Genomic DNA, 23,988 nt, shown 5'->3' on the forward strand with positions numbered 1-23,988 from the left:
CCTAAGTTTCCATGTACTGGTGTGCATGCATGCTAAGTTGCTTCAATGTGTCTGACTCTGCGACACTATGGACTATAGCCCATCAGGTTCCTCTGTCCATGGGATTCTCCAGGCAAGAATACTGGAGTGGGTTGCCATTTCTTTCTCCAGGGGATCTTTCTGACCCAGCCATCAAAGTTGTGTCTCTTTATGTCTCCTGCATTGGAAAGCAGTTCTTTACTACTGAGAAGCCCCCTCTATATACTAGTAGAAGTGAGATAATTTTGAAAAGTTTAGATATTTTTTAGAAAAATCGTATTCAGTATAACTATTTCTTGTAATACTAACTGCAGTGAGTAAAATTTGAAATGAAAATGAAAACTGCTATGAGGAAGTTGGAGTGGAAAGGGATTATCAAGGCATGGCTTACACAGATTGAGAAAAAATACTCATGGACTGAAATGTGACAGGAACTTAAACTTTCTGTGAATGTTGCTAGCTGAGCACCACAGAAGAGTTTTTCCTGTGCATAGCATAGCCACAGTAACTTTGTGTTTCCTACATTAAATTTAGCAGCAACCAATAACCATTCTTTCTCAAGGAGAAAATTGTATTTTCTACAATGTAATAGCTTTCAGGGTTTTTTTTACTTTGACTTATCACTTGGCTAGAGGGAAGAAAATTCGGAATACTCGTTTAATGTGCTTCAGGCATATAGAAAATTGATTCTATTTCCATGAGAAATAACTTTTAAATTATTTAAATAGTTGCAGTGTACTGTATAAGGAGAAGAAAACCATTTCTAAAAATCCATTTACCTTCTTTCGTGAAATGTCAGATCAATTTCACCTGTCAATGAGGGTAATTTTATTTTTAATACTAGACGTATGAAACACACTACACCTTTATCTTTATTCATTGCTAGATCTTTAATTCTTAAATATAAAATAGAGAAATGTCGATTTTCATTGTGCTTTCATTTAGTCATAGTAATAAATAAGAGCTATTTATTGCAAATGTTAGTCCTTCTGTTTTCTTCCTGGCTTCAGTGAGCTCTTATTTTCTCTTGAATATCCAATAAATGAGACTTTCTCTTGCAATCCTAGTAATATCCATTACCAGAAAACTCAGTCCGTGGAGCTCTCACTCAAATATTTGTTTTGAAAGGTTGTTTTCACTTTTATTTTTCTCTATCTTTAATTAATGAATTGATATATTACCTATGAAATGAAGAAAGAGGTGAAAATCCTGCTCAGATGCCCCATTAGAGAAAAAAGAAGGCATGCTTTCTGAACTAAATTTAAAGAGTAAAGCAGTAAAGTTATGGGTTAGAAACTATATTCCATCATCTAATACAAAACCAGGATTTCTGAATTTAGGCCGGGAGCTCACACAGCACTAAATTTGACTGGAATGAATAAAAACAGATTGGGGAGCAATTTCCTAGTGAATCAAGAGTCTGTTGCTAGGGTATTAGCTTTTGTCCTTGAATAGTAATGACTTTATCTTATAACTTAACAGTCTTAAAAATTAGCAGACTAATTACATTCTAGACTCCTGAAAGAGAAGACTTACTTTTTAAGGATGACTTCTGTTTTTCTCTCCCCTACTGGACCTCCTACATTGCCATTGTCAGTAGGCATCTGCTATGTGAGTGAAGCAGGCACAGAAGACTGTGAGTAGACATCTAATAAATAAAAGTTATTTATACGAAGGGTTGGAGAAGGCAATGGCAACCCACTCCGGTGTTCCTGCCTGGAGAATCCCGGGACGGGGGAGCCTGGGGGGCTGCCGTCTGTGGGGTCGCGCAGACTCGGGCACGACTGACGCGACTCAGCAGCAGCAGCAGCAGCAGCACACGAAGGTTGTTTATAGTCTGTCTTAGCATTTTGTCTCTTTTCCTGTTGTGGAAAAGGAAAATTCCCTCCTGTTAATTGCTCAGGTCTTATTTGAATGGCTGTTATTACAGCACCCAATCTTTAGTACATCGCTAATTTTCCCTCTCATTCAGAACAATACAGACATAATAGGCTGGACTTTCACCATTAGATTAGAGAGAATTAAATAAATGGTGCGGTAAATCACTGAGAGTCTTATGAATAGACTCTTACCCACCATATTTTCCTGGAACTTTAAAAAAATGATACACTTTACCTAAACTTTTTCCTTAGGTCCTACAAACACAGCGTTGTGTGAAGAGGGTCAGCAACTTTAGTATACATAGCTGTCATCTGAAAGGTTAAGCGCAGGTTAAAATGAAGGCAATTATGAGGGCAATAAGAGAAACTAATAAAATAAGACAAGACGATGTAATTGTTAATTGTTAAGAGAGTTTAAGAAAGTAAAGCATCTGAACAAGCAAACGGAAGGGTCATAAGGGAGAGGTGAATGTGTTAGGGAAAGATTGCATGTGTTCTATGATTGTCACGTGCTACCATTTGACACTGGTTGCTGTGGCTTGTCTAGGCATTTAGTGGGAAGCATACATATTCATTGCACGTTTAGAGTTGTTAAAAATAATCACACATTGATAATATAAATGTAAATAAAAATTGAATTAATAAACCTATATACTTATATTTTGAGCCATCTCAATTAGAATTTGCAATAGCTCATAATAGACTTTCTAAAATTACTTGCTAAGTTATAATTGAATTCTTAAATAGGCTTATCAAGCCTTGAAAGCCTAATGAAGCTCCTCTAAGATGAACCACTTTATTAAAGTAAGAATAATATCAATAAATATTATAGATCTTGTAAGTTGACTTTATTCATTGAGAGCATCATTATCAGATATAAATATGCCATAAAATGAATAGAAAATTTTATAAACTAGAAATATATATTAAATATTGAAAGCTAAAGTCACTTCCCGTAAGCAGTGCTCCTTTTCATTAAACCTCATAATTGCTTCTGATATATCTGTTAACAAACCCTAGAAATGTTCTACTCCTCTTAGAGCTCCTCTGTTGGCAACTAGAAAGAAACAACAAATAAACAAATATATTAATTTATGCCATAAATTCAAGTAGTGATAAAAGGTATAATGGAAAATAAACCAGAACAAGAAGGAAGAAAATGGATGGAGGGCACTTTAAAAAAAAATAAAAGGAGTCAAGAATAAAGAAATAATCATAAAATTGTCTAATTTTTGGCTGTTATGGGCATGTTAGAAAATATATAATACATGTGGCAGAGACCATATCAAACTTAGTAATTTATTTGCTATTCTTGAATATTCTCACATGCAGATTTTTACCATAAAGAATATTGATCAATCAAAAATGATTTTGCCAAAGTAATTAAAAAACAGAAACCTTAAAAATATCTAAAACATACAAAAATTGCCCCTTGTAACTCACAAATTTCTCTTTAAAACCAAAAAAGTATATAACTAAATCATATATTTCAAAATGTTGATGAGGTCATTTTAATATATTAAAAATTTGCTCTCATTTTTTAAAGAATTTATTCATTTATTTAGTTAGGAAATACTTACCCTAATTCAAATAGTCATTTTATGAAACACATTGCTAGTCATCTTTGGACTCATAGACTCAGATGAACTCGTTATTAGACAACTTTTTGGATTCAGTCTGTGTCTAGTTCTGGTAGCACACCACCATCTTCATGACCAAATCATGTATTTTAATGAGACTAAAAAAAACACTTGCTTCACCGTTCATGAAATGGTCTTGGTCATTGTTAGGGAGTTACACATTTGTTATCTGTCGCTTGTTCCTCGTTATTCACATTCCAATCTATTTGTTCTTTTTTCTTTTGTTTCACTACCTATATTTCCATTTCCCTGGATTCTCATATCTCTCAAGTTGGAGCACTCATATTACATCTACTTAAATGAATTCTTATTTTATTAGAAAATATGAGATTCAAAAAGAAAGTGTGAATTTGTTAAATATTTATTGAGCACTAACACAAGGTAATGTGCTAGGTACTGGGAAAGACCAATATGGAAACAAAAATTGTAGACTCAAAGTATTGGGTTGACCAGAAAGTTTGTACAGGTTTTCCCATAAGATGTTATGGAAAAGCAATACTTGCTTTAAAGTGAGGAGAATGGCAAGGACATATGTCTTATTTCTGCAGCTCAGTGCACACATCTGGTACATAGCAAGTGGTTAATAAATGTCTTGCTAAATAAATTATAAAAAACATCACATTTAGACATATAAAGAAGAAAAAGAGCTCTTTTGCATAAATCAAAAGGCAGCAATTAAGGGTGAAACTTTTTGTGATCTCTTCAACAACTTGGGCTTTAATACAAAGAGAACCTATTAATTTCTGATTAAGAGTCAAGACAAAGGGCACATAGATTTTCCTACTAAGCTTCAGCAGATAGCTGAAGAGATATCTCTTCAAGCTTAGCAGATATCTCTAACAAGCTTAGCAGATAGCTCAAGAGAGGAATCATCCAGTTTTCCTACAAAAGAGACCACGCAGGGCAAGAAAAGTCTAACACTTACCAACCTGTGTTCATAATTAGAATGTGGAATAAAATGGAGCAAGGTCAGACCGCCTGAAAGAGTGGGGCCAGGAGGAAGAGAGCAGATATCAGAAGGCAGCCCATCCAGTGGGAGGAGGTAGAGGGGATGGCCGCTTTCAATTGTTCTTGTCCAGGTGATCCCTGTTTAGAACTTAGGTGTTAGACCAAAGCAAAGTGGAGTCCTGGAGTGTATTGATGGGCTTTCCCACATGGCGCAGTGGTAAAGAATCTGCCTGCCAATGCAGGAGACACAAGAGACGCCAGTTTGAAGAAGATGCCCTGGAGGAGAAAATGGCAACCCACTCCAGTATTCTTGCCTGGAAAATTCCATGGACTGGGCAACCTGGTGGGCTATATAGTTCATATATAGTTCAAATGGACATGACTTACTGACTAAACAACAACAACAATATATATCGTCATTGCACATTTAGAGTTTTTATTTTACTGGAGTTATTTATTTTACTAATATATGCATAGATTTGCAAAGCAAAATATTTGAGTGAAAATTTGTAGATTTTCTTTAGTTATCACAGCTAACAGTCATCCTCACTGAAAGTTCACATTGAACTATTTCTTCAGCTTAAAGGTGGAGCTCAAGACTAAAGGATTAAAACAGCAGCAACAGCAACATAAGAAACTTCTGGCAGCCATGCTTTCTCAAGATTCTTTTGAGTCTGTCCATAGTCCCACCCCATCTGTAACAGAAGAAGATATTGATAATGAAGATGATGCAATGGAATTGCTGGGTAATTTTAAAAATTAATAATTTCTCTTTTTATTCTCTGGCATTGTAAAAGTGTGTAGTGGTTTAGAGATTTTAAAGGTTTTGAGTGGTTTTGTCATAGGGTATAGAAACCATTTAACATACACTTTTCATTAGACTTTCATGGAGTTGCATGTGAGAATTAAGTTGAAATCAACTCAGCATGTAAAATATTTATCGGACTGTATTTTGTGCTTTGTATAGGTAGAACTTACCTTCTCCCTGCTTAATTAGTCTTTATTCTGTGTGCAATTGTGATACAGATTCAGGTCTGTCTGCTTTATTCTCTGATTATTGCTGCCTTGATCACATCTTCTGTCTATACAGTATATCCGGAGTACCTATTTCAGAGTTCATTCCAAACTGTCTCCCTGTTGTTTCAAAGATGTTTTAGAAAAAGCAAGTTAAACTTAAACGGGCAGATAGTAAATTAATGTTAGTATGTTTTCCATAAATGATAGGAAAGTTTGCAGAGATTTCAGTGTTTTTATAGTCTTATTACTTTTATGGAAACCTTATTGATGTTGTATATATAGGAAGTCCTTTTGTATCTTTTAATGAAGTAGATGTCTATTTTTGTTTTGTCAGAATCTCTGCATAGTAGTTTTTTTTTTAATTGAACTTCCTTTTGTAAAACATTTTTTCAAAGAAGGAAATGAAATTTTATTTCAGAGCAAATGATCCACATATAAAACAGAGTTTTTAGTTCAGTGATATTATCTATTCTATTCTAAATAATTAGGACAGTTTTCAAATATTTTGTAACATTATCCTAGGAAATGAAAACATGATAAAAATCATTTGAATTTTTCAAATAAGTTTTACGTATAGAAAAAGGACCCCCAGAAATATACAGACTATTTTAAAGGTTTTTTTTTCTAAACTAGCTTTCTGGGTTTTAAGTGTTTATGGCAGTAAAATACTGTTATTGTAATAAATGATATAGGTTTCCAAGGATAGGCTTACAAAGTGTTATTTAGTTAGTGATGGCAGGTTCACTGATGTTGTCTGATGTTATAATAACTGCATTCATTCGAAAATTTAGAAGACTGTGTCATGGCATTTTCACTTCATGCTGTCCATCTTTTTTTAAAAAGAACTGTTAAGTTTTGTTGTATTTTTTAAGGGATCTCATTTCCCACCAGATGTGCCAGATGCGGTGGCTGTACCTTCATCCAGCTTCCATTCAGCAAACCTTTACTGAATGCTAGGCACTGGGCTTAGTCCTGGGGATGTAAAAATAATTGTGGTTTCAGTGTATGTTCAAGTGTTCAAAATGAAAATACAAATACATCACTCAGTTTTCACTACAGGTGCTTAAATTTAGTTAAGCAAAGAGTCGTACATAGGAATAGCATCCAGTGCGGAAGTAGGGGCCAGTGATCAAGGAATGCTTTCTAGAGAGACTTATTCCTCTGCTAAGTCCTGGAGGAGAAGCGGATGGAGTTTGGCAGGCAGAGTGTGGTCCTGATCCTTGCAGGTTTGCTGATGCAGGAATGGATTCTTGTTGTGCTCCATGACAATGCCTATATGTTGTTCCTCTGCCCTCATCAGTAGCAGTGAAGGGGGCAAGTCTGGAATAGTGACTGTTCATGGATGTGGCCTGTGTGACATCAGTGTTGATGAATCGGTACATGGGTAATTGGTTGTACAGATATCCTTCTGTCTCATCCCTTTCCTTTAAATGACAGCTCACAGTCAGTTGATACCCATATGAAGTTAGTTTTACTCTATCTTGCAGAGAGTATCTTTTGAAGAAATCCAGGCATTCTCTGAATCGCTTTGAGATTCCTGAGAACATCAGGAATGTCTTATCAGAGTGGTTGGTTGTTGTTCAGTTGCTCAGTCGTGTCTGACTCTTTGCAACCCCATGGGCTATAGCCCACCAGGCTCCTCTGTACAGGGGATTTCCCGGGCAAGAATACTGCAGTGGCTTAGGAACTCATCTTGTTTCAGTAACACCAAGGGATTCTTAAAGGAGACTCAGGCGTCCACTCAGTATTGGCATCCCTATATCTCAGCTCTGCTGTTCTGAGGTTTCTAGTCTTCCGAGATGAATACCAAAGGATTGGGTTTTGGAGACTTCCTAATGTGAGCAATTAATATCTGGGTCTCAATTTTGTTTTCATTTAGACATTTTAGCGTGTGGTCTGAACAAATTTAAGAATGAGAGGTAGTTGGAGGTTTGGACTTTTCTCCTTGTGAAGTCTGCATATGTCAGCACAGGCAGATGGTGGTTTACTAGCGCTGGTCTCTAGGTTATAAGATTTCCCAGCGACAATATAGAATATTCCAAGCACTCTTGGCTGTCCCCTAAAATAATGCCATATACAACCCTGTTGCCTAGCTGTCTTAATGAACAAAGGTCATAAAACAGAAAACTGTATCAGCAAATTATTGTGCCCAGAGACTTCATCAATTAAGTAAAATGTTCTTTGAATGAAATATATTTGTCTCTAAGGCCCTAATATTCCTACTCATTAATATTATTCTATTATTTAGAAATATTTATTTAAAATGTAGACTCAGAGGTTTTTTCCAAAGTAGTATATGTAAGTTCATGACTTATAATGTTAGTTATGCCTTTAACTAATGTAGTGAATGGCTCATCTCTTACATGAAATCAAACAGATGTCCATGAATAATTTCAGTTAGTGCAGGAGCTAAGAATTTTTCAGCCATGATATTGTAGTAGATGAATATGTGAAGTACAGGTATGAAATAAAATGGTTATTAAGTTACTCAGTTTTAAGAACTGTATCTTCAGTAGGCTTGTGCATTCCATTGGATTTTAAATCCTATACCAATCAATTGATGAAACATTCCTAAATCAATTTAGAACCCCTATAGTATCTATCTTCCTAGTCCTTTTAATATTAGATTTGCATCTTGTTGTTTATTATTGAAGAATTTTGAGATAATCATTTTGAAACTCTGATTCTAGAAAAACATAAGTGAAGTGATTGTACATATTTGAGGAAAATATAAAGACCAAGTTCTTGAACTTATTTGAAATCGAATTTTAGCATGTGAAATCATTGTAAACTGCAACAGTGACATCTGGTATTTAAAATATCTTTTTGAATCTCCAACATTGTTTAGAATGAATTTACTATAGCTTATGTGTTTTAAGGGTTTAACTTGTGATTGTTAACTATACTGTAACTGGCTGAAAGTTTTATTTATTATGCATGGGAAGCAGTGCACTTTGTGTGCTGATAAATAAGTAAAAAACATAATTATTAGTTAACAATATAAGAGAAGATTATTCCTAAGTAAAACTTGTTGATTTGAAGGGGAAAAAACTTTTAATTGAATTAGTAGAACTTATTAAGAGTAAAATTATTGGCCTTTGTTTTGTTTGTTAAGAAATCTAGTATTATTAATATATGCTAATATTTAATTCTTCACAGTTGTGTATTTGTGAATTTCTTTTCTAAGTGTACTACACAAGTGAAAATATTATAATACAATATCTATAATTTTAAGTAGATTATTTTCTATGATTACTTAAAATGCTACTTAAAAACTCATGGTATAAAAGTAGCTTTTAGTATGAAATTAAGATATACATGTGTATGTGCTCAACTGTGTCTGACTCTTTGCCACGCCATGCTCTGTAGCCCACTAGACACCTCTGTCCATGGGGTTTCTCAAGCAAGAATACTGGAATGGGTTGCCATTACCTTCTTTAGGGGATCTTTCTGGCCCAGGGATCAAACCCATGTCTCTTGTGTCTCCTGCATTGGCAGGTGGATTCTTTACCACTATGCCATCTGGAAAGCCTGGAATTAATATATAGCAGAGAATAAAATATCCAAACTTGTGAAATTTTAAGATACAATTTTAAGCACCTCTGAAATTGGTGCTGTAATTACAGAAAAGGCTGAATAAGATATCTGACAATTCATCTCAAATTAAGTAGTTTTCAACTTCAAATATAAGATGTTCTCAATATTTCAATAATTATGCTAGAATTGATCACAATGAATAGAACGTGAAAGAATATTCACATTATTTTTAGAGTTATTAAAGTCAATAACTTTTCAAAAGTGGAGAAACAAATACCTGTATATCGTACTACATTCAGTTGCACAGAAAATTTGAGGAACCTCATTAGTTTAAAAGATATTTCAGTTTGTAAATGTGAGTCTATTTTCATTATAGTACATGGAATTTTCATTTTATTTTTGATGGGACGTTCATTGCAGTTTTGTGTTTGATTATTCTGTATATAATTTATCCTCGTTTTATTTTTTTTTTAATTCTTTTTTTTTTTTTAATTAGTTGGAGGCCAATCACTTCACAACATTTCGGTGGGTTTTGTCATACATTGATATGAATCAGCCATGGATTTACACGTATTCCCCATCCCGATCCTCGTTTTAAATGTCACCAGAACTTTTTGAAAGCTACTTTTTTGTACATTTTAGCATGGTATTACTTTAAAAAGCTTTCTCTTAGATTTTTCTCTGAATTGATGAGACAAATATCTAAAAATCACTTTCTAGAGAGGCTAAAAAAGAGAAACAACTTTAGTCCTGCTTTATAATTCCTGGTCTTAGCTTATATATAATCATATCAAAATTAAAACTGTTTTACCGAAAACAAGGTGGTTGAAAATATATTTTATTTATTTGAAATTTAATAATTAAAACCAAGTATAATTATTCTGGTATTCTTTGCAGAATATAGTAATTGAATTTCTAAAACCCAGTTGGCAGTATCTTCCCAAATTATGTAAAATATAAACTTAATTTTCTGGAAGGACTTATTTGTCAAAGGTTTGACAATTTTTTTTTTAATGGATGCTTCTTAAAACAGACCATTCATATTCTCAAAATAAGAACATGCATTTCACCTAATGAGAAATGGATACTGTCACTCAATGATGTTAAAGAAAAAAATGGAGAGGGCCTTTAAATGTTTAAAAAAAAAAAATCTGTCTACCTATCGCTATACCTGTATTTTAATAATCTAAAGCATATGATATGATCTAAATCACAAAGGGACATTCTTAAAAACTTCATTTCTTTTGCGTATTGATTATTGGTAACATCAGGATGTCAGAAAACTTATAGTTTTAAAATGATATTCTTTGTAGAAATTTTTCTTTTAAAGTCTTAGGACTTTCAAAAATTATATTTATGGATCCTTTAATACTGTGTACAAGATTGCTTTAAATATGGTTTAGAAATTCATTCAGCATATACAAAAGTAACAATACAGAATTAGTACATATTTGAAATTAAAATATCCACATTAGTGGATGTTAAGACATAGCAATTTTGAGCACCTCTGAAGTTAGTACTCTAAATCTAGAACATACTGAATAAAATACCTTCCAAATCTCTCAATTTAAGTAGCTCTCATTTAAAAATATTAGTCTCAAAAATTCCAGTAATTTACTGGCAGTATTGACCAAACATTATAGAAAATTGGCACATATATTTTTAAATGTTCACTAAATTAATTAGTACAACTGAAGAGCTAGGATACCTGTACACAGGTGTGTGAAAATCTTTTTCACATGCTGAATAATAAAGATTTCCTCCTGTTAAGCCACGGAATATATTGTAAAAGAAATTCTATGAAATACTTTTACTATAGAGTTTATCCTGTATTTCTGAATTCTGATTTCATCTTGCTTTTGTACCGTCATTGCCTGCACAAATGCCAAGTGAGCTTGGGTTAAAGTGTAACCTGAGTGGGGTTAATAGCACAGTGCTTGTCTTTCTGGATTATAGTGAAAACATTTGAGAAAATATGCTGAAACACATTCTTCCATTCAGCGACTATCACACATCTGCTATGTGAACAGTGCTGGTACATATTAATAAACAGCACTAAGAATATTGTGCCCTCTGTGGAAATGGCAACCCATTCCAGTATTCTTGCCTGGAAAATTCCATGGAGAGAGGAACCTGACAGGCTGCGGTCCGTGGGGTTGCAGGGAGTCGGACACGACTGAGCAACAGCAACTCTTTAGGCTGTGAAGGAAGAGTGAATCCAGTGAGCACTGGCATCTGCATAGAATCAAATATCCTGTGGATCTTTGCTTTAGCTCTCAATTAGTCCATTAATTCATTCACAGGTTTGTTACTGTTTCCACTGACAGTGACTCTGCACATTCTTGGGAGTTCAAATTTGCACAAATGCAGATATGTTTCATAAACTGTCGACTCCTCGGGGATGATTCTTAAGATTTGTTTTGCTTAAAAAGCATTTGAGAAACTTATTAAATACCAATTCCTGTGGCCTTTATCCCCAATTTTTGTTTCATTAGATTTGGATACAGCCCATGAATCAACGTTTTTCAACATAATTGCCCTTCCTCCCATCTTGCAAGAGATTCTGTTGCAGGTGTTGTTTTGAACATATAGTGAGGAACTCTGATCTTGGTGTGTGAAGTGAAAGTGTTAGTCACTCAGTCATGTCTGACGTTTTGCGACACCATGGACTGAAGCCCACCAAGCTTCTCTGTCCATGAAATTTCCCCGGCAAAAATACTGGAATGAGTTGCCATTTCCTTGTCCAGGGGATCTTCCAGACCCAGGGATTGAACCCCAGTCTTCTGCATTGTAGGCAGATTCTTTACTGTCTGAGTGACCAGGGAAGCCCATATGTTCAATGCACTCTTTTGTTTGATGTGATATATCCTGAAGCAAGAGGAATAAAATATTAGAAAGTCTAACTTTTACAACAGAAAGTACATGGAATAGAGATTTCTGAGTTAACCAAATTCTTTTGAACTGTTTCCGGGAGGTAAGGAAAACTCTTGCTAAAAAGCTCCCGGTGATGCAGTTTCTATTACCTTATTATCTTTCTTCCTGATATATTACTTAGAGGAGCACTTAAAAAATGAACTGCTAAGGTGGAAAAATTCAGTTCAGTTAGATTCAGTTGCTCAGTCCTGTCCGACTCCTTGCAACCCCATGGACTGCAGCACGCCAGGCTTCCCTGTCCATCACCAATTCCTGGAGCTTGCTCAAACTCATGTCCATCGAGTCGGTGATGCCATCCAACCATCTCATCCTCTGTCGTCCCCTTCTCCTCCTGCCTTCAATCTTTCCCAGCATCAGGATCTTTTCTAATGAGTCAGCTCTTTAAATCAGGTAGCCAAAGTATTGGAGCTTCAGCTTCAGCACCAGTCCTTCCAATGAATATTTAGGATTGATTTCCTTTAGGATTGGTTGGTTTGAGCTCCTTGTTATCCAAGGGACTCTCAAGAGTCTTCTCTAGCACCACAGTTCAAAAGCATCAATTCCTTAGTGCTCAGCCTTCTTTATGGTCTAGCTTTCACATCCACACATGACTACTGGTAAAACCATAATTTTTACTATATGGACCTTTGTCAGCAAAAGTGGTATCTCTGCTATTTAATACCCTATTTAGATTTGTAATAGCTTTTCTTCCAAGAAGCAAATGTGTCAATATTATGGCTGCAGTAACCATCTGCCATGATTTTGGAGTCCAAGTGAGTAAACTCTGTCACTTTTTCCATTTTTTTTTCCATCTATTTTCCATGAAGGGATGGGACTGGATGCCGTGATGTTAGTTTTTTGAATGTTGAGCTTTAAGACAGCTTTTTCACTTTCCTCTTTCGCCTTCATCAAGAGGTTCTTTTAATACGTCTTTCTTGCTTCGAAATGTTATAAATTTTTGACATAAACATTATAAGTTAATGTCTTTTTCATGTTTAGGTCATAGCTTTTCACTGATTGTTTTGCAAAAGCATGAGCCATATTGTGAGGTGGTGCATAGAGTCTGTGATCAGAGCACTGGGCTAGAACTCTTAAGACTGGCTCCAGCTCTCATGCTGCCTCTGAACTACAAGTAATTCATTGTAAAATGCAGATAACAATATTTCTATCACATAGGCCTGCTTTGGGAATAAAAATGAAGTATTCTCTGAAAGGTGCTGTTATTTTGTTTCTTTTTGTCATGCTTAACAAAAATATTTGGAAGAAGACACTGGAATTTATATGTAAAACTTTCCTTCCAAATAAATTCATAGCTTTTGACATACATGTTGTCTAGTTATAAGCAAAGGAAAAAGAAAAGAACTTTCTTTACCATTGGGAAACTGCCTATTGACAGTAAAAATTTCCCACAAGACAGTAAAATCAAAGGCTTGAAGAGAAAGAATGTAAAACCACAAATGTATTTGCAAGTCAGAGTATTTGCTGGATCACTACAAAATGTTGCATCAATTTTTAACTTGGATATTTAAGCAAGGACAAACATTATCTGATTTGGTTAAGGCTATAGAGTAAATTATTCCACTCTTTAATTTTCTTCCAAGTAAATGTTTTTTAGGAGGAAAAGAAAAATGTTTTGTACTTACACATAAATGTCCACCAGTAAATGTTGGGCTGAAAGAAGGAAGAGGAGTAGGGAGAGACAAGCAGGAGACATAGAAGAACAAGAAATTTATGTTCTGTGTTTACATACTTATGTGTAAGTTAAGTCATAAATGTGTTGAAAATCTATGACCTTCAAAAACTCTTTTAATTATATTGAGAAGTATGAACATATTTGAAACACCACAATTCCAATGGTTTTACATTAATTCATTATATAAACAAATCACAACCAAATTGAAAATCAGTATTAAATAATTTTAGGGTTTTGTTGCTTTTGAAATAAACTTGCCTATTTCAGATACATAATAAAATGGTGATGTTATACTTCAAGATGATTTATTTAGCCGTGGTAATGGTTTTTATATAATTTGACTGAATTTGAATAAAATTTGTACTCTGTATAAGAGCCATTTGAAACTGGTACAGAATTCATGACTTTATTGTATTTTTTTTCTTGGTTGAAAATGTGCAAATAAGTGTGATTAATTCAGCAATTATTTGCATTTTAATGTAAAAAACAATAGATATTACAGAGGCATTAAAACTTTTCTCTGAATTGCTTGAAAGTTCTTGTATAATTATAGTGATCTATTTAGATTTTCATGTTATAATACCACTGATATCTTTTTAAAATTATCTTTAAATAGAAACCTTAAAATTATTGAAGTTGAACACTGAATATGCATTAACAGAAGAGTGCTGTTAAAATTTACCAGTTTTCAATATCTGAAAACAGTCATTTTTTTTAAATGAAATTTTATCCAAATGTTTTAAACTTTTATAAGCACATTTTTCAAAATTCAAAATGTTTAAACTGGCCCTGTATATGACTTTCTTTTGGAGTGGAAATATAATTTTCTTTTTCAATAGTCTTATCTTCAGTAATTTCAGAGAGGAAATATTCTTAATAGTAATGAATGTGTTTTTGTTTGAAAATTGTTCTAAAGCTTTTAAATAAAAAAGTGCTAAAGTCCACAATGGGAAAAAATATGACAGTGTTGTAATGGAGGTAAATTAGATTTGGTGACTTATATTTTACTTTTCAATTTTTCAGTTAGTTGCTTTTTGCAAAAGATGATTGAATGCCCTATGTTGGTATAGAATGAATTTGCTTATGTTGGAATAGAAACTTAAAATTCCGTATAAAATTATAATTTCTTTAACACTTAGTTTTTCAAGAATTATCATAAGGGGGTTTGTTAGGCCAACTATTTTTCATCTCAGGTGCTGTCATATTTACTCATTAATCACTGACATTTGTTTGGAGACTCTGTATTTCGAGACTTGAACATAGAGCATTATTAATACCATAAAACAAGATTGAAATTAGCCTTCTGAAATTAATTTTATGAAAGATAATTGAACATAATGTTAGAAATAACAATAGCATGTACTAGCTTTGTTTTCAGGTAGTCCTATTAGTAGGTTTCACTGTTGCCCTTTACTAATTCTGTGATTTGATAACAGTATCTTCCTTCTTCCAAATATCAGATTCATCATCAGAAAAATGGGAATTATAACAATACTTATATCATAGGATTTTATGAAGATTAAGTAAAATAGTTTATGTAAATTGCTCAGTGTATCTGATAAAGGATTAGACCTAGGGAAAAAAGGTTTTGTTGCTGTAATTCATATCATTTTTATATCAGTTCCTTTCCTGTCTTCAAGGAGCACATGAGGTTGAGTAAATTTAAAAAGATATGAGACCATAGGATCTTGGCCTTAAGGATTTATTACCTTTTGTCATAAATATTTCATTTAGATACACTCCACATATTTAGATATAATTTCAACAAGTATTCTCTACTTGATATTCAAGTCCTAATTTTTTCCTTTCTTTTAAAATTCACAAGCAACTAGGAAACCCAGAGCCAGTGCTCTGTGACAACCTAGAGGGGTGGGATAGGGAGGGAAGTGGGAGGGAGGTTTAAGAAGGAGGGGACATATATGTACCTATGGTTGATTCATGTTGATGTATGGCAGAAATTATCACAACATTGTAAAGTAATTATCCTTCAATTAAAAATAAAGTAAAATTTTAAAAAATCACAAGCAGCTTTTTCAAAAGATTATGTTTCATGAACGTGAATTTTTACATAATGTCTTAGAAAGAATCTTGGCCCTTTTTTCCTTTTTAAGACAGGACCCTCAGTATAAGAGAACATTATAATGTTTGAATTCTTCTAATAACACGACTAAAGCAATTATTTTAAGCAATTTGAAATATGAAAACTTTTAAAAGAAAAAGTATGAAAAGCTGAAAACTTATATCTGATTTTCTCCTGTATTTATTTTTGTTACCAGGTTATTGCCTCCCTGATTAAAATCATGGACATTCTTAGGCCCTTCTGTAGCACAGACAAGAAGATATCTGGCTTGTATAAACAAAGACTTTATCAGCCCCCATGAATCCCAATTTATAATGGGAATATGATATGATATAATGGGAATATGATTCCAAGACTAGGTCAAAGAAGTAAACATTTTTCAAAACTTATGCAGGCTATATGCACTTTCATATTATAATACGTTACTTTATCTTCTGACAGTTTAGAGAATTCATATCCAATAATAAAAGTGAAAATATCAAGAGAGAAGAGGGGCAGGGTTCTTTCCTATTTTTTCCCAGGCTACAATCTGATGTTCTTATCTTCTTTATATGGACTTTGGACATTTATGATCTAAAACTTTCAAATCGTTGTTGTTTCATCACTAAGTTATGTCTGACTCTCTTGCGACCCTATGAACTGTAGCTCACTGGGCTCCTCTGTCCGTGGGATTTCCCAGACAAGAATACTGGAGTGGGTCGCCATTTCCTTCTCCACAGAATCTTCCTGACCCAGGAAATGAACCCGTGTCTCCTACACAGGCAGACAGATTCTTTACCACTGAGCACCCAGACTCTCAAATAGCATTGTTAATATCTAATCTCATTTGATTTCTAACATCTTGGCTTCTGAGTTAGGGACATCTTTTGTAGAAAGTAGTTTAAGATGGAAATGTATCTCCGTTCATATATAAACACAAAAAAGACAAACAAACTCCAAGTAGCCCTGTTTATTAAAGAAAATTACAAATGTGAGAGAAGTTATTCTCCAGTATGAAAGCTTTTAACCAATAGAAAGAAAATCCTAAGATGATACATTAAAAAAAAGCACAGAAGCAACATTCTTTTTACAATAAATTTCAATTTATTCACTCATAAAGCTATTCCCTTCTCTACCAAGGGACAATCATGGTTGTTTCCTTAGAAATCCTGCCTTTGTTTAAACACACTTTACAACCATAAAATGCAATGCCATTCATAATATACACATTTATAAATTTATTTATTAAATTATATCATTGCTTTCCCTAATAATCAGGAGTTTAAATAATTCTCAGTTAAAAAAAAGGCAAGAAAAGTCATATGTGCTCATTACTGGCCTTATAATAGCTTCAGGATCTTAGAATTTCTGTGTGTTCAAATATGCATACTATCAAGATATTTATATTATATATTATCTTCCTGATAAGTGGAGAATTTTAAAAATTTGAGCAAAGAATGATTCTTTGGGGGAAAATTATTGGCACTTATAAGTCAATGAGGAAAATTTTAGGGACTTTTAATATCAAATTTTCTTTAAAAAAGTATTCTTTGATTATTAAAAGATAGATATTCATTTAAAGTACATGGCATTACAGAGGTCAAAATAAGTAAATAAATGTTACCCAGAAATACTTACTTTTGATGTTCAGTGATGTACTTTCTAGGTATTTTTATATATATATATATATATACATATATATATATATATATATATACACACACACACACACATATACATATTGAAACATAATAATATTAACACTTAAGTGCATTACAATATTCAGTGCACTGCACTAGGTGCTTTGTGTGCATTACTTAATCACAAAAATATCATGGAGTAGACAATATAATCATTCTTGCTCAACAGAAAAGAACACAGATCCTTGCAAAGCAAAATTTACTTAGATTACATGGTTGGTACCCAAGAGTCAGATTCCTAAGCCTTAAGAATTAAACACTAATTGTGGAATACATACAAATTAAAATATCCACTTATGTTGATATTATATAGGCTTACTTGCTTTTACATGCAGTTTTCACATAGTCAACAAAGTTTTAAAGTTTAACATCAGAATGTTCTGCTTCTATTCATAACAGAGTTTAAGGTTTAAAGATCAGGTAGGTGAAATTAAAAGGAATTTCACCTACCTGATCTTTAAACTATAAATTTTACAGTCAGCTTATGAATCTTGCTTATTTATCCAGGCTGATGATGTCTGCCTTTTAATGAGTAAGTATAAATTACATTTATACTTAATGTGATTAATATGCTTAGTTTTAAATTGAATGTCATTGAAATACTGTTTGTATTCTATTAATATTTGTCCCAACTGCCTTGTATTCCATTGTTCCTCCTTAGTTGAATATATTTTAGTATTTTGTAATGTTTTCTATTAATTTTTAAGCCAAAGCTCTTATTTATTTATTTTTAATGATTGCCTTTAGGAGTAAAGCAGTGTCTCCCTAGCTTGTTACAGTCTACTTACAGATGGGCTTTCCTGGCAACTCAGATGGTAAAGAATCTACCTGCAATGCAGAAGACCTGGGTTCGATATTTGGGTTGAGAAGATTCCCTAGAGAAGGAAATGGCACCTCACTCCAGTATTCTTGCCTGAAGAATACCATGGGTAGAGGAGTCTGGTGGGCTACCATCCGGTCACAAAGAGTCGGACATGACTGAGCGACTAACACTTTCTTTCATTTTTCAGGTGAAATTAAGAGGATGGGAAATACATTACATGCCAAAAGTAGGCACAAAATGTTGTTATAGCATAATGATGAAAAGTACATTCATTAGGAAGACATAACAATTGTAAATATGTATGCCTTTTAAAATATTTGAAGTAAAAACTGACAAAATTTTAAAAAATTAGACAGCTGGCTGATCATAGTGGGATATTTAATACATTTCTCTCAATAATTGATAGAAAAAGTAGATGAAAATCAATTGGGATATGGAAGACTTGAACAATACTATCAACATTTATTGTAGTCTGAAATTTTCAGTGTACCCAACAATGCAGAGACATTATTTTCACGTGCTGATGGAATGTTCATCAAAATAACCTGTATGCTGAGCCAACTTTCTGTACTCGGAACACAACAGGATTAAATTATATATCAACAATAAGACAAGTAGGAAAATTCCAAAATTTGGAAATTAGTTCTTAACACACAGATGAAAGAAAAATCAAAATGGAACTTAGAAAATAATTCAAACTAAAAGAACGAAGATACAACATACAAAATTTAGGGTAATGTAACCAAAACACTGCTTAAAGGAAACTCAAGTTTTAAACAAAAGAATTTTAAAACTTAACTGATGTAAGTTTCTAACTCAAAAAGTTAGAAAATAAATACAAACTGAATTCAAATAGATTGGAAGAGGGCTTCTATGGTGGCTTAGCAGTAAAGAATCCACCTGCCAATGCAGGAGGCCCAGCTTTGATCGCTGGGTCAAGAAAATCCCCTAGAGGAGGGCATGGCAACCCACTGCAGTATTTTTGCCAGGGAAATCCCATGGACAGAGGAATCTGGTGGGCTACAGTCCAGGGGGTCCACAGAGTCGGACTTGACTCAAGTGACTTAGCACAGCAGCACAGGTTGAAAGAAGGAAATAATACAGATAAGGATGGTAATGAAATACCATTGATGACATAGAAAGAAAAAAAAAAAGGCTAGCAGAATATTAGCAGTGCTGAAACTGCTAAATTCTTAGTAAAACTGACCCAAAAAAGGTAGATAAATGCAGTTTACCAATATTATTAATACAAAGGAAAGACAGGACCAAACTTCACTACAGATCTTACAGGCACAAAGGATATCAGAAGAATATTGCAAGTAAATTTAACTCAGATATAATGGGAAAAAATCCTGGCAAAACACATCATACCAGAGATAAAGCAAGAAGAAATAGTGCATCTGAATAATTCCATATATATATGTTAAAGAAACTGAATTCATAAACAAAATTCTTCCCCAGAAGAAAATTTCAGGTTCAAGGTTTCAGTGGTGAACTCTGTCAACAATATAACATACCATTTCAGAAAATAGAGAAAAGGGAAATTTTCTCAGATTGCTTTGAGACCAGCATGGTTCTGATATCAAAACCTGACAAAGACATTAAAAGAAAACAATCACAGATGAATAGTCCTCATGAACATAGATATATGTGTTCTTAACAAAATATTATTAAATTAGATCTGTATGATTCAGTACAATTGAATCAAATTCCTAATGGGATTTAGAAAAATAAATGAGCTGATTCTAAAATTTATATGGAAATCATGACCTTGAATGACCAAAATCATCTGAGAAAAGGACAGTGTCTATGGATTACAGTCCCTCATTTCAAAAAATTACCATAAGGCTATAATAAGACTGTGGTATTGACAGAAGACTAAACCAACAAATCAATGGAATGAATTAAAGTCCAGAAATATATCTGGTCAATTAGTTTGCAACAAAAGCTTCAAGGCACTTTGATATAGGAAGCAAAGTATTTTCAAGGATTAGTGCTGGAACAATTGGATAAAAATATAGAAAAAGAATGAACTTTGGCCATCTATTTCATACCATAACAAAATTTATTTTGAAATGAATTACAAGCACAGACATAAAAGCAAAGATTCTGAAACTTGTAGAAGGACATGTAGAATATATTCACAACCTTGGGGCAGGCAGAGATTTCCTAAAGATAAAACAAAAAAAGAAATCACTAAGGATAAAAGAAAAATTTGATAAATTAGACCTCATTAAAATTACAAATTTCTCCATAGCAAATGAAAATAAAGTAAGAGGAAAATAAACAAAACATAAAGGCACTCCACTGACTGGTATATGCAGTATATCTGACAATGGACTTGGGACTAGAATGTATACAGTTGTTGTTTAGTCACTAAGTCCTGTCCTACTCTTTTGCGACTCCTTGGACTGGTTCTTTACCACTGAGCCACCTGGGAAGGTCATAGAATATATACAGAGCTCCAGCAAATCAGTTTTTCAAATAGCCTAATTAAGATAAACAAAAAATTTCAATGTTCAATTCACAAAAGGAGGTAAACAGTAAATAAGCACATGAAAAGCTGTTTAACATCATTAGCCATCAAAGAAATGCAAATGAAAACAGCATTGAAATACCTCTTCCCACCAGTTAGAATGGCTAAAATGAATGTTGTCAAGATTAGAGAGTAGCTGGAATTCTCAAACATTGCTCATAGGAATAAAATTTTATAGTCACTCTGGAGAAAATGGCAGTTTCTTGTGAAGTTTAATATGTACCTATCCTGTGGTCTAGTAGTTCTTGGATATTTTCCCAAGGGAAATGAAACTGAAATATATTCACAAATATTTGTATGTTGAAGTAGTTTTATTCAAAATAACTCAAACAGAAAACTATCAAAATTACTGTCACTGCAAACAATCTGTATGTTCATATAATGGAACACTATTCAATAAAAATGAAGTAAATACTAATACATTTAATAATATGAATCTCATTGCTATGGACTGAATAATTCCCCCTCCCCCACCAAATTCATATGTTAATACCATAACTCCTAATGTGATAGTTTATATTTGAAATAGGGCTTTTAATGAAGTACTTAAGGCTACATGTCATAAAGCTGGGTTCCTAATTGAGTAGACTTGGTGGCCTTGTAAGAATAGGAGAGTTCTTTCTTTCCCCTCCTCTCTCCATGTGCATGAGCGGATGAAAGGTGGTGTGAGGACAGAAGGAGAAGGTGGCTGTCTGCAACCCAAGGCGAGAGCTCTGACTTGTAAGACCTGCTAGCATCTTGATCTTGGACTTTCCAGCCTCCGTTAACTGTGAGAAAATAAATTTCTGTTGTTTAAGTTACCCAGTCTAAGATATTTTGTTATGGCAGCCTTAGCTGAGTAAGACACTCGTAAACATGTTGAATGAAAGAAACCAGACACAAATGATTACATACCATACTAATTTAATTATAGGAAATTCAAGAATAGACAAAACTAATTTATGGTGATAGAAATCAGAACATAGCAGGGATTGGCATGAGAAAACTTTCTGGGGTAATTGAAATTTTTATATCTTTACCGGGATGTTCATTACATAAGTGTATACATTGATCAGAACTCATTTCGTTTGTCAAAACTCATATTTGCATTTCACTGTTAAATTTGAACTAAAAATAAACTAGCAATTTTAATATATATAAATCATGGCTGCCCCTTCAAATATATAAAAATCATGGCTATGTAATATTGCATCATAAAATATCTGAGGAGTAAAAATGAAACTTGACATTTGTAAATGTTTCTGAAATGAAATGATTAAATTTTATGTAAAAGACTGAGGTATGAAAGTAATTCAAAACAATCATATGGGCACTTGCTGTGGAAAAATGTCTCATAACCATGACCTCTGATAAATTTTCCAGAAGTCTGTGCCTATTGTAGCGTGATGTTTGAGTAATTCTGAGCAGAAACAGGACTTGTTATTTTAATTTCATAATAGCACTTGGAAAAGTAGAATTTGATCTTTGATGTTTAATATCCTAGTTTGAATACCCTTCTGATATGGTCATATTATCTTTTATTTGATATACTGAAATTTCCTTTCTTATCAATTTGTCTATGCTATAAGGAGTTTAAGATGTGGAAATTTTACCTGCAGATGTCCTTATTATCAACTGCAAATGTGTAGTATCAAAACACAGATCTGCTCATATTCTTTTTTTAAACATCTTTCTTGATACATACACACAACATAAAATACACCCCTTTATATAATTCAGTGGCTTTTACTACATTCACAGAGTTGTGCAACCATCCCACAATCCAATTCAGAACATTTTCAATGCCCTAAGGAAACTAAATTAGCAGTCACTTCTTGTCCCTGACATTACCCACTCCCACACCTCTAGGCAATCAATAATTTGTTATTCTGTCTTATGGGTTTGCCTGTTTTGAGCGTTTTAATATATGTGGTCTTTTATGAGGGACTTCTTTTGCATAGCATAATGTTTACAAGGTTTATCAATGTTGTAGCATGCATTTGTTCTTTATTCCTTTTTCTTTCTTTTAAAAATTTTAGGTTTGACAACACTTTTAGATTCACAAGACAATTAAGCTGAAGCACAGAGATTTTCCACATACCATCCTGTTTGGTTTGCACAACCTTGCCTGCTATCAGCATCCCACAGCAGAGTGAAATGTTATAATAAATGAACATACATTGACACATTATTATCACCCAAAGTTCGTATTTGATGTCAGTGCTCATTTTTGGTGTAGTTCATTCTTTTGGATATAATAGTATGGATGCCCCACTATCGTATCATACAGAGTAGTTTTACTTCCCATAAATCCTCAGTGCTCTTTCTATTCATGCATCTGGCAACCCCTAACTATCCCTGATCCTTTTGAACTGACTCCATAGTTTTTCTTTTCCAGGGTATTGTAAAGTTGGGGTCATGCTGTGTGTAGCCTTTTGAGTTTGGTGTCTTTCACTTAGTAATATGCATTGAAGCTTCCTCCAGGTCTTTTTATGGATTGATAGCTCATTTCTTTTTAACACCAAATAGTATTTCATTTCTCAATGTACCACAGTTTTTTTCCATTCTTCTACATGTTGGTTGCTTCCAAGTTTTGGCGGTCATGAATAATGCTGCTAAAAAACATCTGTGTGCAGGTTTTTCTGTGGACTTAAATGTTTTCAGTTCATTGGGGTGAATGCCACAGAAATTGATTGCTGGGTTGTTTTGTGAGAATGTGTTTAGTTTTGTAAGAAACTGAAACTCTCTTTCAAAGTGGCTGTACTATTTTGCATTCCCACCAAAGAATGAGAGTTTCTCTTGCTCCACGTCCTTTCCAGCATTTGGTATAGCAAGGTTTTTGGATTTTAGCAGTTGCAATAGGTATCTAGTGGTGTCTCATTGTTATTTGCAATTCCCTAATAACATGTGATGTTGAGCACATTTTTATGTGCTTATTTACCGTCTATATATCTTCTTTGGTGAGGTGTCTGCTCATATCTTTGGCCCGTTTTTTTAAATTGGCTTATTTGTTTTCTCTTCATTAAATTTTAAGAGCTACTTTTTTTTCTTTTGGCCATGTCACCCATTTTGTATATGCTCTATGTATTTTGGAGACGAGACTTTTATCAGGTGTGTGTTTTGCAGATATTTTCTCCTCACCTGTGGTTGTCTTCTCATTCTCTTGACATTGTTTCACAGCAAGTCTTTGGGGTTTTTTAATATTTATTTTTATTTACTTGGCTGTGCCAGGTCTTAGTTGCAAC

General features: G+C 33.6%; 1 protein-coding gene across 2 annotated transcripts in view; it reads left to right on the plus strand.

Moving 5' to 3' along the window:
- C21H8orf34 (chromosome 21 C8orf34 homolog) overlaps positions 1-23,988 on the plus strand; it is a 357,039-nt gene that overhangs the window by 127,134 nt on the left and 205,917 nt on the right. The window contains exon 7 of one of the 2 annotated variants that reach the window (XM_061123439.1): positions 5,066-5,232. In XM_061123439.1, the coding sequence (XP_060979422.1) occupies positions 5,066-5,232 (167 nt within the window). Of the gene's footprint in view, positions 1-5,065; positions 5,250-23,988 lie in introns of those variants that run through there. The other variant, XM_061123440.1, reaches the window with a different exon arrangement.

The sequence above is a fragment of the Dama dama genome, chromosome 21 (genome assembly GCF_033118175.1).
Source record: "Dama dama isolate Ldn47 chromosome 21, ASM3311817v1, whole genome shotgun sequence".
Lineage (NCBI taxonomy): Eukaryota > Metazoa > Chordata > Mammalia > Artiodactyla > Cervidae > Dama > Dama dama.